This window comes from Rhinolophus sinicus, linkage group LG10 (genome assembly GCF_036562045.2).
Source record: "Rhinolophus sinicus isolate RSC01 linkage group LG10, ASM3656204v1, whole genome shotgun sequence".
NCBI classification, from domain to species: domain Eukaryota; kingdom Metazoa; phylum Chordata; class Mammalia; order Chiroptera; family Rhinolophidae; genus Rhinolophus; species Rhinolophus sinicus.
Genome location: NC_133759.1, coordinates 14,478,047 through 14,495,447, shown reverse-complemented (window position 1 = coordinate 14,495,447; position 17,401 = coordinate 14,478,047). Strand labels below are relative to the sequence as shown.

The window sequence follows — 17,401 nt, the reverse complement described above, 5'->3', positions numbered from 1 at the left end:
AGGCGAGCTTTGACAAGGCCTCAAAATAGACCTTGGGCACCAGCCAGGGAAACTGCCACTCACAAGTTCCAACTTCATCATAACATGTTAGCCCCTCAGCACTTTTTTCCCCTAGCCTTTCTTATTTTAAAAGGGCAAAGATTCCTGACCCTCCTCCTGGTCATGAATGAGCTGTATAACAGAAATTCAAATTATAAACCTCCCTTATTCAGCTCGCAAATGCTTTGCAGACTACAGACTGAACCTGTACCTACCTCCTGCCATGGGAAATCAACCCATCAATAGCACTCTGGTTTGCAAAAGGATTTTTGGATCTCAAACTCCAGAGGTTTATTTTATTATAAATAGACTAGGATGAGGAAGATAAGGAAAAAGAGAGGTGGGTTATTTATTTCTCTTGTGTCTAATAATATAGTAGCAGACTTTGGCAATGCAAGAAGTTTAACTATATACAATGTTTTTCATTGATATTGGTCATAAAATCCTAAAACTACCAACCTACTACAAAAGGTATTCATTTAACTATTACCAAATGTAAATGGTTTATCTATAACAGCACCAGTATTCAAGCTACAGTATTTTGACCCTTACCAGTACAAATAAAATTAACCACCTGTCACTACAATGTTTTAAATTGCCTTAAAAATATTATTGCACTATTTTTTAAATGGAGAGGAGGATAAAGAATACAAAGTAATTAAGAGCTCCTTCCTCCTTCTATGAGGTTAAGAAAGACATTAACTTCTACTATAAAATAAAGCCCAATATAGGATTGAAATACACTTTCAGATTTTCACAACTTAAGTCCCAACCTTGCAATCACACTTTAGAAATACATTCCATATACATACTTATGGACTACGTAGTACATAGGCTTACATATGAGTTGTTCATTACAGCAGTGTTTGTAGAAAGCTAAAAACAACCTAAATGTCTATTAATAGGAAATGGTAACATAAATTATGAAAAATTAATAAATCATGGTTCAGCTACACTAGACAGGGCATCCAGTCTTTTTAAAAAATCAGATGGGTATACGTGCTAACATAGAAAGATCGCTAAGAATGAAAGGTACAGGACGTTTCTCCTAAACATGTGATTACATATGTAATAGAACATTTGGAGAGGGTTATGAAAGAAACTGTTAACAGTGGCTGCTTGGATTAGTGGGTTGGAGAGTGAGAAAAGGCTAAAAGTTTATTGTGCAAAGGAGACTTCCTTTTCACCCTATGACATTTATTTTAAAACGTTTTGTCAATTTTGAAAAGTCCCACAAACATCAACTGAACGCATGAAGTGAGCATTCTCCTTCCATGTATGCCATTTCTTCCCTCTTCTTAACCATTTCTACTCTTTATTGCTGGCCCCACCACCAAAACAAAAGCGTACACATGCAGCGAATCTCAGAGATTCTCTAAGAAATAGAATTCTCTCTCCATCCCCCCACCAAAATAAAGAAATAGTAGAACAAATGAAAAAAGTATAATATATGATAAACCCAGTGTTCAGCCCATTGTCTGGCCCAATTTATTGTAGGCCCCAAAGTATTAACAGTGAAAGTGCAATGTGCAATACAAAAAACATCATTTCCAAAGGTGTCCTATCTATTATTTTAAAGGGAAAAATGGAGAAAAAGATAAAATTATTTTACCCACAGGGTAAATTTTACTCAATTCCTTCCTTCTGAATTTTAAAAGTTGAGTTTTGAATGATGGTCATAAAGTCTATTCTTTATTTGCAAACTGAACAAGGTAGTTAGACTTCCCAGTTAAAGGACCTTCTCTCAGATTCTCCAGAGAGAAAGCAACTACCTAAAAGGAAAAAGCGAATAGGCGCAATGATCTTATGGTGAGGACAGAAGAATTTTATTTCCTCTTAAGTGACCCTCATCAGCAGTCACAGCACACTGCAGGGTGAATTCTTTTTCTTTTTTTCTGTCCATCATCAATTCTGTTCCTTTTCACATTAGGAGCAGAGTAAACAATTCACAAAGAGCTTTGCAAGAAACTGCTCTAAAGAAACTTCTCATTTCTAATAGAGATCTGTTTTTGTTTTTGTTTTGAGAAAGAATCTACTTTGCCAAATATATTCTATCACTTTTTTCTTTCGTTACGGAGATGCTTGAATTCTGACCTAAGAAGGTTTCTCTTGCATATCTACCTATCAAGACAGTCAGTGATGGTGGTTTCCACAAGGGATTTCCCAAAAGGGATTCTCTGTTCCCTGGGAACTGAAACTCTTATGTCACTATTAAATGCTGGACAAAAATCAAAAGCAGCATTAAGGGAACACTCTAAATATAAGAATGGATATCCAAGGAAATAAGATGCCAAAATTTAGTCAAATCAAAGATAAAGGAATTTGGTGAGCAAGACCAACAGGGTAAACTTACTATTACTTTAAAACTGATAACTAATTAAAGTTCCTTTATAAATGAAAATCAAGGTAAAATAAGCTGAATTCCAGAAACAAGAAAAAGAAAACAAGGCTAAGAGTATCAAGAACTCGGATTCAAAGTTATTTTGCTCAACAACATTTTAAAAGTCAAAATGATCATGTTACATTTCAGCAATAAAAAGTTATTTCTAGTTTTAAGCGAATTCATTCCAATAATAAATAACAACTTTAACACACACTTTCTTCTATACCAGAACTTAAATAAGAACTCAGTATACATAGTCTCATTCCACATTTTTAAGGATAGATTTGGCATAATAGGTGAAACCTTTCCCTCAAAAGACTATTTTGTATATTGCAGATTCTTTCAGTGAACTTTTCCCTACCTTAACAATGGTGGCGTAGCTCTCCTTTTTACTGATGTTTATTTTGTTTCTAGATCCCTTCATTTCTTTATTGTCCCACTCGGGCAAAATATGGGTAAAAATCACAACAATCCATTCAGGAACTAACAATTCTAAATCCAAACATTCTACAGAGGTTCAATTTTTATTTCCTTACTATACTTCATAATAATAAATATCCAGCAACAAACCTAACCAAGTGTAATACAATACTCGTATAAAATGAGTGAAGGTATCTAATTAAACAGGCAGTAACAAACTCCTAGCTTTCCTCTACTCCAATCTTAAGATCCATATCAGTGATTCACAAAGTAGTGACCTAACTTCCTAAATGAATCACACTTACCAAAATTCTTATTGTGCATAAGACTAGGTCATCATCTCTATATTTGTTAAACAGAACACGATGTTGGTAAAACAGGGTTAATTCTGCAGACTTGCAAACCACAGCAAACCTCAAGTCCCTGCCAACTAACTCTTATCTGTAACACTTCACATTCTCCAAAAACAGATTTATCCCCAAAATAAAACGTTATCTTGGACAAATGTTATTTTAAACATTGATGAAGAACTCATCCGTCCATACCTTGCTCTCCATCCCTCTAATATCGTTACTGTATCCACATTCTCTTCCCATTGTGATAACATAAAAATGGCCACTTTTTATCCCTACGTATCTTTTAGTCAATTAACCTACGCTACAGTTCGGTTTACAGCAGAAATGCTGAGTCATTAAATGGCAACTCAAAGAAAATGAGCTACAAACGAGCTCAAGTTTAGGATACAATAATTCCCTGGCCATATCTCAGCAGCCTGATCTTTGTATCTCCCACGGGTAAAAAAAAAAAAAAGTGGGAGCACACACTTGAACTTTTTTCTCCCGTAAGAAAGAAAAGAGGTGGGTTTCCTGTGCTGGATATCCACAGGCAAGAGAAGCAGGACTGACTGGACTGTATACCTTAGCAATCTGGGTGTGAAGAACACCTCTTATTAGTCAAGCATTAACCCTGACACTCCTAGCAAGCGTCTGTTACACCCGCGCTTCAGCTCGGGTCAAGGAGGAAGAAGAAACAAATGTCATAAAAATGCTACGCCCTCCACCGGCCTGACACCGTTCCCTGGGGTGACTGCCTGGGGACAGAACGAGGGAGTGCCGCGTCTGGGAAGGAGAAGGCGCCCGGGGCACCCGAAGCAGGACAGCAGCCCGATGTAATGTCTCCTACAATGGGAGTAACAGCTTCCCCTCGCGCGGATGGAGGGTGCAAGTCAGGAATCAGGCGTGATGCAGAGAGCGCGGCAGGCAGGGGGCGACCCCGACCCCGGAGCCCGCCGAGGGACGCGGCCAGCTCCCGGGAAGCCTGGCCCCCAGCAGGGGTCAGCGGTGACGCGGACCTCCCCGGGCTGCAGAGGCCAGGAAGGGGGCCCCCGTCCGCGCTCTCCTCCGGGCCGGCGGGAGGAGCGGCCCTTACCTGTCTCTGGGCACGGGCTGTGGCTGCGGCGCAGCCCGGGAAGGGCCGGAGCGCGGCTCGCCGGCCGGGAACCCGCCGGGGCGAAGAGCGAGGAGCAAAGGGCGAGGGGCGCGGACGGCGCACTCGGTCCCTGGTGCCGGCCAAGCGGGCCCGGCTGGACGCAGCGGCTCCAGGCGCCAGTGGCCGATCAGTCCGTCACGCCGGTGTCCCCTCGGCGCCGCCGCAGAGACAGCGGGAACCGGCCCCGGGAGGAGCCGCAACCCGAGCGGCTGGGTACGGAGGCGAAGCAGGGGCGGGGCCACAGGGTCGGCGACCCGCTCACCCGGAAGCAGTTGTGGCCTCAGCGGCGCGCGATGCGGCGGCAGCTTGATACCGGCCTGCCGGGGTGCTCCAGGCTCTCCCGCGGTGACCTGCTCGTCGCCCCGGGCGCAGTGCTCCTGCCACCCGGCTCCGCCACTGCGAGCTGCTGCTGGGGCTGCGCCGGAGGGAGCGCTGCGGGGCGCGACCGCGGGTGGGGCGGAGGCCCGGGGCGGCCTAGAGGTGGCTCCTCCGGGCCCGCGGTGCCTGCCCAGCGCCTCCGCCCCCAGGACCGAGGCCAGGAATGTGAACTGATGCGTGTACCGGTTCAAGGCTGCACCTGTCCTGGTCGTCGCTAACCTTTCTGGCCTAGCAGGCTTGGGTAAGTGGCCCGGGGTGGCAGTTGCGACTGTAGGAAACGAGTGTGCGAGGGTGAGTGGGTGTGGTTGAAATGCTTGAAAAGCCTTATTTTCAAAATGAAAACGCATGGTTTAAAAAATTATTTCTGGAGAAGAATGCCCGGCGGTGGGGTGAGGGGTGGTTATGGGGTCCGTCAGCTATCTCTGATCGACACGGACCTGTCATTCATTCCAGAATTATCTCGCGAGATCCACCCCGTCCGAGGCACTAGAGAAACACCAGTATCCTGCTCTTTGGGAAGCTTACCTGGTGGTGAGGTAGACGGAATTAAGCAAACAAACGAGGTAATGACAGATTGTGTGAGGCTCTGCAAGAAACACACAAGAGTGATGAGAGACGTTACGTCCTCCCTGGCAGGATAGGATGGCGAGAGAAGAACAACGAAAGTGACAGTTGAGCAGCCTCCTGAGAAAAAGGCACAAAATACACTTAGACGCAACTTTATAGGTTGCGGAATCCCCTGAATAAGCCCACGGATTCCACGTTAAGAACCTGTCGCTAAGCCTTCTAAAGGCTGTTTCTGTGCTTCTGCATTTTCAGGAGGCTTGTTCTCCCTTTAGGGTTCACGGGGGCACTGATAGAAGAGGTTCAAGGCATGAATTAGGGAGCTTTAGAGATAGTGAGACAGCAACAGATGCTGATCGCAGAGGGAATTAGACCATCTGTCTTGAAAGACAGTTTCTTTAACCTTTAACTTTTTTGCTTTCCGTGTCACTATTTTTCTCAGACGCATGAATAAAATGACTTTTACCTGGGATCAAGAGGAACTGAATCTTCCCAAAAGATCATACTATGTTATGATCTGAATAAAGGATTGATGATATATTTTGCTAAATCAGTGAAAGACAAAAAAAAAAAGCCAACTTGGAAGAGAGATGGCCTATTCATGTAATAAAGCATTACCTGAATAACACCAATAAACTCAATGATGTTTATTAGATATTAGTTTATATAACTGCACAGTTAATTGAAGATTGTTTGGATAATATTAGGATGAGATTTCCCTCTTTTTATTTTACTCTTTAATCACTTATTTTGGCTTATACTAAACTAACAGAAAAATATTTTGTTGTGTCTTCTGGGAAAACTGGAAGGGATCTCACACTGATTGAGTGACTACTGTTTGCACAGCATTGTGCTGGCACGTAAATATATTATCCCTTTCAGTACTAGAACCAACCTTGATATATGGGGATTATTATGCCCATTTTAGTTACACAGACATTGAGATTCAGAGAGATTGCAACTTGCCTAAGGTAACAAAACTGGTAGCTGGAAGAGCCAAAGTTTGAACTCAGAACTTTCTGGCCCTGATTCCCTTTACACCATGTTTTTGTACTTGAATATTTAAGAGGAAAATATAAGTGAAGTGTCCAGCCAAGCCTATTTCTGTTTTGCTTTTAGAATTTTATTATGCAAATGTACTTTAAGGTAGAGTGTAAATGAGGCAATTTTGGAAGCTCTCTGGTTTTTTCTTCTCCCGCTATAGGATATTTGCCATCTATTTGGCACCCAAAAAACTACTCTACTTGTTTTAAGAGTTCCTACTGCCATGTGTCCTTTGAACACTTACAAGAATGTTATAAAGTATGATGCTAAATGTTTTGTCATTGCAAGGGGGTCCTGACTAAATGGGACACTCTGAATTATTTCACAGACAGTGTTTCCCTGCACAGTAAGTGATCTTTATACCAAAAATACATGTTCCCTGTTCTTTATGGAATAGTTTGACATGTGAATGCCCCCAGGTCTGAGTGGGCTCTAGGGACAAATGAACAGATGAAGAAAAAGTTTGCAAGTGTTTATACAGTTTCGAGGAATGAGGTAGTAGGATTTGTACATTTTTGTTCCTTTCGTATCAGATCCTTCACATTTTTCTTTGATGATGTCAAAAAACAAAAATTTTCCTTTCTCAAGAGGAAACATTTATTTTTGTGCTTTTCACAAAATTAAATTGTCCTTTGCAAATACAATACTATGTTCACCCTATACGTATCTCTGGAAAACATCGTTAGTTCAAACATTACAAAGAAGATGCCACTTTTCAGAGGCTAATATTTTTATTATTATAGTAGAGTGTGTGTGTGTGTGTGTGTGTGTGTGTGTGTGTGTGTGTTGGAAGCATTTTTTAAATTTTAATTAAGTCCTTACAAACCTATGGAAACCTGGCAAAGCAACAGTCTTCAACTGTGTATATTTGTTTTAAATATAACATACCCTCTTTCCAAAAATTTCTTCTTATCTAGACTTACTATTTTTACTTGCTATTTACTATATTTTCTTGAAAATAATTGTAGACTCACAAGAAGTTGCAAAAATAGTAGAGAGATCCTGTGTACCCTTCACCCAGCTTCCTCCATTGGGTAGCATCTTACATACCTATAATACATCGTTAAAACTAGGAAATTGACATCTGGCTATCTTCCTTAGGTTTGTGTAGTTTCTTTTTGTTTCATTATATCAAAAAATTAACCATTTTGTAACAATTCATTTCTATTGTATTTGATTTGGCTCCTTTCCTTTTCCTAAATTAGCAGATGGCAACGTCAGTAAGTGTTCATGGTGCTCGTGTGGAATTACAAGTTTACTAAAAAAATTCTGTGGGTCAACACACTTAAAAATGAATCATTTGTAAGATTTTTGGGTTTTTTTCCTGCTTATACTATTCCATGTCATTCTGCCCTAATAAAGCTATAAATTTATACAACTTGTGTATGTGTGTTTTAATACATCCTCTGACCACTGAAATGTTTTCAAAGAGATTGCTATTAAAGTAAAAGGAAAATGAATGCAAAGCTCTTCATTTGATTTTTTAAACGTTTTTAAACATCTAACTATCCAAATAAGAGTGCCATGGTCTATTAGTTCGGAAGCCAGATCTCATTTATGGCTAATTCTGTCTCTGTATGGCTTTTCCTAACCAGCGCAACTCATGCTTTTCTCCACCATTGAGTAAACAAAGGAAATGAAAGAAAAGATGTGGAACTTACTTTCTTTAGTTTTAGTGGTGAGGATAGGTTGATGAGAGGGGAGAATTTGGGATTTTGCGTAGGTATCAATTACGTATCAATGCATAATCACAAGTAATCAAGTAATGACTTTTATGCATTATATACTCATTATAAATGAGTAGTCAAACATCCTTCATATTATGGCTCATTTAGCAAACTTATTCATCTGCTGTGTACCAGGCACCCAGTTAGGCACTAGTAACACACAATAGGATCTGTTTTTAAAATGAGTATTAAGTGCTTCCTATGCGCCAGGTACTTCCTAGAAGCTATGGATCTAATAAGAAGTAAAAAGAAAGCTTTCCTTCTCTCATGAAACTTAACTGTCTGGTAAGGGAGACAAATTATCACACAAAAGTAAATTTATATGCCTAATGGGTATTACTAAGGGTAGGTGTGTGACGCATGAGAGCATTAAAGTGGAACGCAACCTAATCTGGGGCATCATAAATGGCTTCTCATAGCAAGAGGTGCACTGAGCCAAAGTTTAAAACTGCCAAAGAGTGAACTTGATGTCGAATAGAGGGAAAGCAAGGAAGAACATTGAAAACCTCGTGAGGGAACCAGAGACTGAAAAGAAATGAGGGAGAGGGTGTGAGACGAGTCTAGAGAATTAAGTACGGGCTCACCATGCAGGGTCTTACAGGCTTGGAAAGGATTCTTTGCAAAGCAATGCAAACCAATTGAAGAGTTTTTATTGGGAATAACATGATCAGATTTGTGTTTCAAAAGATTGTCTAGCTTCAGTGAGAAGAATTCATTCTTTGAATGTATATGTCCTGAGTGCCCACTATAGGCCGACTACTAGTTTGTGCGCTGAGTACACAGCAGTGGACAAAACGGACAGAGTCCCTATTTTCTGAGGGTCTTACAATACACCAATAGTACATAAGATGATGAGAAGTGCTACAAAGAACCCAGGTAAGAATAAAAGGGTAGGGTGGTGTTGTTATTTGATTAGCTTGAACCATATGAAATGACTGATCTTTTTACATCATTCTTTTTTAAACCTCAGAATGACATTAGAATCATGTGGGTCAACCTGGTTGGATGACATTAGAGTTATTAATATATTGTTCAATCTAATACTTGGAAGAGTCAGAGAAGACCTCTGAAGGAGGTGATACAAAGAGAGAGAGGTAAGTCATGCAAATACCTGGGGGAAGAACATCTCAAGCAAAGGGACAGCAAGTGTAAAGTCCCTAAAGTAAGAATGTACTTGGCCATCTTTGAGTAACAAGGAGGTCAGTGTGGCTGAAGAGTAATGCGCAGGAGCGAAGAGTGGTAGTAGGGACCAGATCTTGCTGGGTTTTGTAGACTGTGGTAAGAAATTGGCTTTTCCTCTTTGAATGAGTTCAGCTATTGGAGATTTTTGACCAGAGAAGCTACATAATCTGTCATTAGTAGAATTTAGGGGGTGGGTATAAAAAAGGATCACTTAAAATCCTTTCAACTTTGCTGTATGTTTGAAATATTTCCTAATAAAATGAGGAGACTGTTTCAGCTGCTGTGTTGTGAATAGACTGGGAGGCAAGGGTGAGATCGGTAGACCAGTTAGGCTATTGCAGTAATTCAGCTAGCAGTGAAGACAGTAAGAAGTGAGTAGATTCTGAATAAGTGTTGAGATAGAGCCAATAAGATCTGTTTATGGAACGGATTTGAGAGGTGAGAAACCGAAAGATAAAAGATAACATGTCAGGTTTTAGACCTGAACAGCTGAAAGGGTGGGGTTGCCCTCTACTGAAATTCGGAAGGCAGTCTATCTAGGTCAAGCAGTTTTGGAGGAAAAGACTTTTTGGGACAAAGTAAGTTTGGGATACCTGTTGGACATCTAGGTGGAGATATTAAAGAGGCAATTGAATATACAAGCCAGTAAGTCAGAGGAAATATCCAGGTAGGAAATACAAATATATGAATCCACCTGAAAATTAAGAATACATACAAGTACAAATACCTTGAGAATAAAATGCAAGTATTCAAGTTCAGCCTAAAGTTCAGCATAAAGCCTCTGACTCATGCTTTCATTCTAGGCTGACTTTGTTTGTAGATAGTTATCAGTTACTTTATACTGCCTTTCAGAATATCTGTGTGTGTTACTGTCTGCAGTTTACTTGTGTTCTAAAGAGCGTAAATGTTTAATGTTGGTCTTATCTTCCCAAGCAGAATATACATTTCTTAAAAAATAATCTGTACAATGCCATATTCCTAGAAGACATTTTGCAATGCTCATATAATAAACTATTCTAATGTAGTTTTTCATTTCTTCTATTGTCATAAGCATCAATTTTCTTATAAATCTTTAATTTAGACACTTCTAGCTATCTTGTGAAAATAAGCGTAGAGTTAGAATTTTTTATCTTTTGCCACTTGTGCCCATTTTAAGGTCAGACAGAGACCTTTTTTTAAAAAAAAATGGCTCAGCTCTCCTCCTCCAAACTGTCTTTATACTCAGACTTCATGTCTTGCAATACTTCAGTCCAGCAGAAAGGACAGCCTTCCTAGTAGACCCTGAATTCACTAATTGAACCAAAATAGGTAACCTGTCCATCCCTTAAGAAATAACTGTAGCTGGGGAAATTCTGTGCTGTGACTGGCCAGGTATGAGTCATGTGCTCCACCTCTGGTTCACCCAGGGAACATAGACTGTACGAGAGGAGTGGTTGGCCAGAAGAAGATATGTACTGTCACCACAATGAGGAAATGGATACTGATGGTCAAAAAGCAATACATACGCCGCCAAGTAACTCAAAGACCTAGGTGTTGTTCCTCCCTTAAGCTTTTAAAAGAAGTTAGTAATGCCATGGCACTCACTTTGAATCTCTTCCAATTCCATACACAATACTGCATTTTCCCCTGAATCATTAGACTGTCATATATTCACTTGTCATTGATGAGTGCACGTCACAAAAAATAAGTGTGTGAGTACAGAACTTAACAAGCTGGAAGGGTCAGTATTTCAGCACATCACTTTCCAGGATACTCCCACCTGGGTATTGCAGGTAGTTTCTTGTCCTACAATTCTTTCCTATTGTCAGTCTGCCCAAAACATTTTTATTTGCCCTCAATACCCTGGGGGCAGGGTGGCTGCTAGCTGAGGTACCTGGGAAACCACTGCAGAAGCAAGCAACGCTTTTGCTTAAGTTCATCTTTAGGACATATACACAGTGTGGAATCTTGAAAGCAAAATGTATCTGCGCATATGTATGTTTTCGGCTTCTTTTCAGCTTCACCATTTGCATTCCTTTCTACACTAACAGGTGACTTTCCCCATAAGATGTTTGACCTAACTTATATGGCCTTTTTAACCTTTTAGTTCAAATTTTACTGCAGAAAATGGATAACTTTGGTGTAAAGAGAATGTTGGTTCTATCTATTATTCTGGAATTTGGGATGGCTCCTCTAGTTTGCTGCTTCCCTGGACACCAAACATAACATTCTCTGTTCTAGGACCTGCTTCAAGTTGGTCATAAGACTGGCAGGAAATCAAACCAAACTAAATGAATAGTTGTTGAAGTTAATCTCGCATCCTGGAGCTGTGCATGCTGTGGAATAGCCTGCTTTGTTCAGCACAGTTCTAATCAGAATCACTGGCCCGTGGTCCTGTGCCTCAGAATTTCAAGTTTGGAAATTGGATTTGAGTCTGGTTATTTTAAAAATAGGTATGATAATGGAGTATAGCCCTTAAAATTTCTATTGTAAGAGCAAATGACATGGGATTGTGTTAACCATGTATTCAAATGTAAAAAGGTTTGCTAAACAGTATGTTCTAGATGATTCCAATATTGCTTGGTATTATACAGACATAGGGAAATACTAAAAAAGACACCAAATGTTAACCTTAGGAAATGGAATTTTCAATGATTTGCTTTAATTTCATTGTTTGCTTTTCAAAATATTTCTAGATGAAATGTGTTACTGATGTACTCAGGTAAATTAATTTTTAAAGAAAAATAGTTTACGATACCAACACCCCAGTCAAAGTATGCAAGAGATATAACTAAAAAGTAGATCTAATTATGATTTTCACTGCTCAGAATCATTAGAGATTTTTCCTCTTGCTACATCAGTTGTTCTTTCATTTAAAAACAAAACAAAACACTATTACTGGATGCTGGGAGTAAATGAACAATCCAGGTATGGCTCCTGCCCTCCTAAAAGTAACTCACCATCTTGTGGAGTTTAGCAAGTGAGCTGACAGAATCATGTCCCTGTTGATAACAGTTTTGTGCCTTCTCCGTGAGAACATCTAACCCTCCTTTCCCAAATCTGGCTTTGGTACCTCAGCTGACAAGGGCGTTGAGCTCTCGCACAGTGCCACTTGCTGAGTCACATCCCCATCTTGGTCCCCGTAGTAGGGTTCAGTTATTAGAGTAGTAGTCAATTATTTGAGTGTGTAAATAAAAGTACAAATACCAGTTACAGGAACATAGGTCTTATAAATGTAATTTGAATGGTGTAAAGATAGAAATCATTAGGTGTGCTAGAAGCAGTGTAACTTTAGCCTAAGACAACCAGACATTCATGAAATGAAAGCCAGTAAACTGAGTGAAGGAAAAAGATCAGAACAAAAACAGAATCCCGGAAATGTTTACTGCTAAAGGTTATACCTAAAAGTCTAGGTATGTTTAGAGACTTGGATCTTACTTTTTCTCCAGGGAAAGATTCCTCCTAAAACATATAAGTTTGTTGTCTGATTTTTAGGTACATTTTTAAGTGTGCTCTATGTTTGAAAGTTGGGAACTGCCTGCGGTGGCTTACTATTGCCTATAGAATATGTTCGGACTCATTTATCACATCAATGATGTTAAAATTCACAAGTTTATAATGATACTGAGAAAAAGAAGTTATAGGTTATCTATAGAAGTTGCTAAATAATATGGTAATGGTAATTGGTAAATTATTTAAACATTTATTCTGCCTTTCTTGTACAAATTATATTTTAGAGTAGCCAGAGTTGTTAAGGAAAAGTCCTTTTGTATAAAATATTTCCACCTAACAAATGTAAAAGGAATGATAAAATTAAAAAATCATCATTTTTAATTCCTCATAAAATAACAGATTTAAATAACAGTCATCAATGGCTACTAAAACCATTAAATGAATGATTGATGGGTAGGATTTATAACGGCTGGATCAGGCTAATAACACCTGGATCAATTTTAACATCACTAAAAGTCGAAGAACCATATATCATATGCATCCTGATGTGGTGCAATAAAAAAATATAGTAAATCACCAATGAATTATTTTTGCCACTTCCCAAAGTATTTTGAATTTGAATCCTATCAAGCCTCTAAATATAACTATCGATTTATGAGGAAAAGGGAGAATGAACAATAGAGGAAAGTGTTAAACAACACCAAGATGCAAACAACTAAACCCAGAATATGGAAAGTTCTATAGGACAAATGATAAGATTTCTTCAACAAATAAATTAGTAAATTAAGATATTTAAGAGATCTAACAACCAAACATAGTATGTGGATCCCGCTTTGATAAACCAATTATAAAGAGACATTTTTGAGACAATGGGGAAATTTGACCACAGACTGGATATTAAATTATATTAAGGAATTGTTATTAATTAAGGGTTAATAATTTGTCAGTGTCATAATGATACTATGGTTAGGTTTTTGAAACGTCTTTTGTCTATTAGAGAGACATATACACTCTATAATTTAAGGGTGAAATTCTGTAATCTCCAGGATTTCTTCTAAACTACTTCAGAGGGAAGGGGGGAAATGGCAGGACAGATGAAACAAGATTAGGCAAGGATTAATGTGTGAAAGCTGAGTGAAAGGTAAGAGGGAGGGGGGTGGGTATAATACCATATTGTCTATTTTGTGTGTGTGTTTTAAATTTTCCATAACGGAAAGTTAAAAATTAAATCAATAAGTACAGACATACTTAAAGGCTTTAGGGCACCTTATTTCTACACCTGACTTGTGCCCTGGGGAAGAGACTGAGTGAATACCAAGAATTTTAACATCGGGATTCCTAAGCCAGTTGGTGTGGGTTGCACTGGTCTAAATATGTAATCCTGAGGAAAGGAGAATTCCCCTTTCTTTTTTGTGGAACCACTGAGGGGAAGTGCACCGGTAACAGCCACCATAAGAGGAAAGGAAGTTCAATCCAGGTCACTTCTCTCAGATGGCCGAAGTAGAGGTAGCTGACGCTCTCGATGAAACCTGGAGCTTTGGTCTGAATTAAGGTGTAATTATCTCAACCAGGGCTTCATTAGGTATGAGGACACTGTGCTGAAATCCTGTGGGCGGCAATGGAAATTGACAGGGGCCTTGCTTTCCAAGGGCAGAGCTTTGGAATGTTTTGGAGTCAGTAGTGACACCAGTCTCCCAGGTGCCACAGCAGCTAGGGTGACACCTGGCAGAGCCATCAGCTGTGGTTGTGAGCACTGTGGTTCCTAGACACACGGGGGAAAGAGGTGGAGCGAGGAGAGAACAGGTCTCGGTTTCCCACTGATCTAGGCATGTAGGGCTTGTGTTGACAAAACCGACACCTCAGTGGTGACACTTGCATTCTTCAGTTGGTGAAGCAGGGTTTACTCATTACCCAGTTTTTGAATTGCACAATTGTATCATTATAGTTTATGGAAACCACTGTGACATGATTCAGAGGTGTGACCACAGTATTCCTCCCACTCCCTTGTCCCTTGTGTAATCTTGGGCAGGTTGCTCTTCTTTACATTAGGATAATAAATACCTTGCCTCTCTACCTCCAGGGTTATCGTGAGGATCTTAAGAGAGGATATATGGAACTATAGTTTTTGTGAACTATCACATGCTCTCTAAATGTTAGGCATCATTATTATCCTGTAAAGGACGAGGCGATTTATATCTGAAAGCCCCTTATTTTCTTTGATTCTATGTTAATAATAAGTGTTTAATTAGTATATTATAAAATTGGATAGTAAGAAACATCTACAGAGAAGTTTAGCATATAGTATGATCTTCCTGCGTTCTCCTATGTTACGCAGGAATTCCTGGGAATAAGAAAATCGTATCCAGTTAATATAGTTATATCTTTGAATATATGCTCATCAATTTAGGAGACAAATAACTTACTATGTATTCCATAAATAATGCCTATTACTATTTTATAATCTCATAAGTCAATGTTTCTTCTATTTAACGATGTGTAATTAATTAGGGAACTACTAGAGTACGAGTTGGCAATCCGTGGCCTATGGAACAAATCTAGCCACCACCTATTTTTGTATGACCTACCAACTAAGAATTATTTTGACATTTTGAAATAGTTTTTTAAAAAACTCAAAAGAACAGTATTTTATGACATGAATAGTATATGAAATTCAAATTTCAGTGTCTATTTATTGGAACACAGCCACACCCATTTGTTTATGTACTATCTAAGGCTGCAACGGCAGTTGAGTACTTGTGAGAGAAACCATATGGTCCACAAAGCCTGAAATATTTGCTCTCTGGCCTTTTACAGAAAAGTTTGCCTATTCCTAGAATAGACGATTCAAAAGGGACAGAAATAAAACAAAAAACAAACTTTTTTTCCTAGGTTGTTAGCTATCTCTTAGAATAAATCAACCTGGAATATGTGGACTCAAATTATGCATATGCAATAAGAGAAATTCACAGTTAACAGTTTTAATATGCAGTAACTAGTTTTGAGTGAGTTAAGGAAAATTTATTTAGAAAATATAAATAGAATACAATTAAATTCTTAAAAATATGTTCCCATTTTGCTCAATGTTGGTGGCAGAGTAAAGAGAACAGGGAGTATAATTACTCTCTGATTAGCATACAATAGAATCTGACTCTGGCTAAGGGAAAAAGGAAGTCTCCTGGAAAGAGGATTCTTTAGCAGTTCCGGAGTTGAGGGAAGAGCTGGAGATCACGACTTCTGGAAGGGCTAAGAGGATGGAGTAATGTGATTGGGAGCCTCACTGGAATCCCATAGTTGGAATGGAGAAAGGACAAAGGGAAAGTAAAAAGGGGGAAGGGATGCCAGGCAGACAAAAACCAATAGATGTGCTCCCAGGGAGCTTGTCAGGAAATATGGACTTTAATCCTAACTTCAGCACCACATGAACGTAGTAAGCCACCTCATTCGGCTTCAGTTAGGGGTACTTGGAGTACATGTTAGTATAAAAAGGTAGGGATACAGTGAGACCCACCTGCCATGAAGCTACTTATTGGCCAGAGTACATAAAACTCTTATCCTCGGAACACTTTTTTAAAGTTAAAGAACAATGTCTTGAAAAGGATCAAATATTGTGTGACCACTATCACCACTTCTTTTCAACATTGCACTAGAGTTTTCAGCCAGCACAATAAGACAAGAGAAATAAAAGACATATGATTGATTATAAAGGAAGAAAAAAGTTACCGTTTTTTGCAGATGGTGTGATTGTATACATATAACATTCAAAAGACTCTATAAACTGTTACAATTAATGAGTGAATTCAGCTATGTTACTAGGTGAGGGTCAATATTGAAAATTTTATTTCTATACCATCAACACAATAATAACAAATACAATGAAAAATTTTTAATTTTTCACTATTTATAATATCAAAAAACATTAAATATGTAGAAATAAATGTAATGAAAAATGTGCAGCCAATTTCCTCAAATTAAGTATAGATTAATGCAATCCCAATGAAAATCTCAGAAGACTTTTTTTATTATTAAAGTTTATTGGGGTGACAATTGCTAGTAAAGTTACATAGATTTCAGATGTACAATTCTGTATTACATCATCTAAAAATCACATTTTGTGTTCACCACCCAGAGTCAGTTCTCCTTCTATCACCATATATTTGATCCCCTTAACCCTCATCTACCACTCCTCTCCCCCTTACCCTCTGGTAACCACTAACTATTGTCTGTGTCTATGAGTTTTTGTTTGTCTTGTTCTTTTGTTGTTTTTGGTTTATATACCACATATCAGTGAAATCATACGGTTCTCTGCTTTTTCTGTCTGACTTATTTTGCATAGCATTATAATCTCAAGATCCATCCATGTTGTCACAAATGGTCCTATTTCATCTTTTCTTACCACCGAGTAGTATTCCATTGTGTATCTATATCACAACTTCTTTATCCATTCATCTATCGAAGGATATTTTGGTTGTTTCCATGTCTTGGCCACCGTAAATAAAGCTGCAATGAACATTGGAGCAGACGTGTCTTTATGTATAAATGTTTTCAGAGTTTTTGGGTAGATACCCAGGAGAGGTATTGCTGGGTCATATGATAATTCTATTCATAATTTTTTGAGGAACCTCCACACTGCCTTCCATAGCGGCTGCACCAGTCTGCATTCCCACCAACAGTGTATGAGGGTTCCTTTTTCTCCACAGCCTCTCCGACACTTGTTACTATTTGTCTTGTTGATGATGGCCATTCT

General features: G+C 39.0%; 2 protein-coding genes across 28 annotated transcripts in view; one reads left to right on the top strand and one right to left on the bottom strand.

Moving 5' to 3' along the window:
* Positions 1-4,408, bottom strand: part of LRRFIP2 (LRR binding FLII interacting protein 2) — a 102,416-nt gene extending 98,008 nt beyond the window's left edge. For all 23 annotated transcript variants that reach the window (XM_019727639.2, XM_019727646.2, XM_019727648.2 and 20 more), the window contains exon 1: positions 4,271-4,408. The gene's annotated coding sequence lies outside the window, so the exon portion shown is untranslated. The remainder of the gene's footprint in view (positions 1-4,270) is intronic.
* On the top strand, positions 3,758-13,807 carry LOC141567178 (uncharacterized). 5 transcript variants are annotated; one of them, XR_012489620.1, is made up of 3 exons: positions 3,758-4,949; positions 7,285-8,919; positions 9,014-13,807. XR_012489620.1 is itself a non-coding variant. In XM_074312631.1 (2 exons), exon 1 carries the CDS (start codon positions 4,054-4,056, stop codon positions 4,924-4,926), a length of 873 nt encoding a protein of 290 aa, XP_074168732.1. In that variant the 5' UTR covers positions 3,759-4,053; the 3' UTR covers positions 4,927-4,949; positions 5,153-5,927. The 5 variants fall into 5 exon arrangements, 2 of the variants coding, with proteins under 2 accessions (XP_074168732.1, XP_074168731.1); XR_012489619.1 differs by lacking the exon at positions 7,285-8,919 and adding an exon at positions 5,162-5,271 and having other exon boundaries at positions 3,762-4,949; positions 9,014-13,803; XR_012489618.1 differs by lacking the exons at positions 7,285-8,919; positions 9,014-13,807 and adding exons at positions 5,162-5,271; positions 5,715-5,927 and having other exon boundaries at positions 3,762-4,949.
* The last annotated feature ends 3,594 nt before the right edge of the window (positions 13,808-17,401 follow it).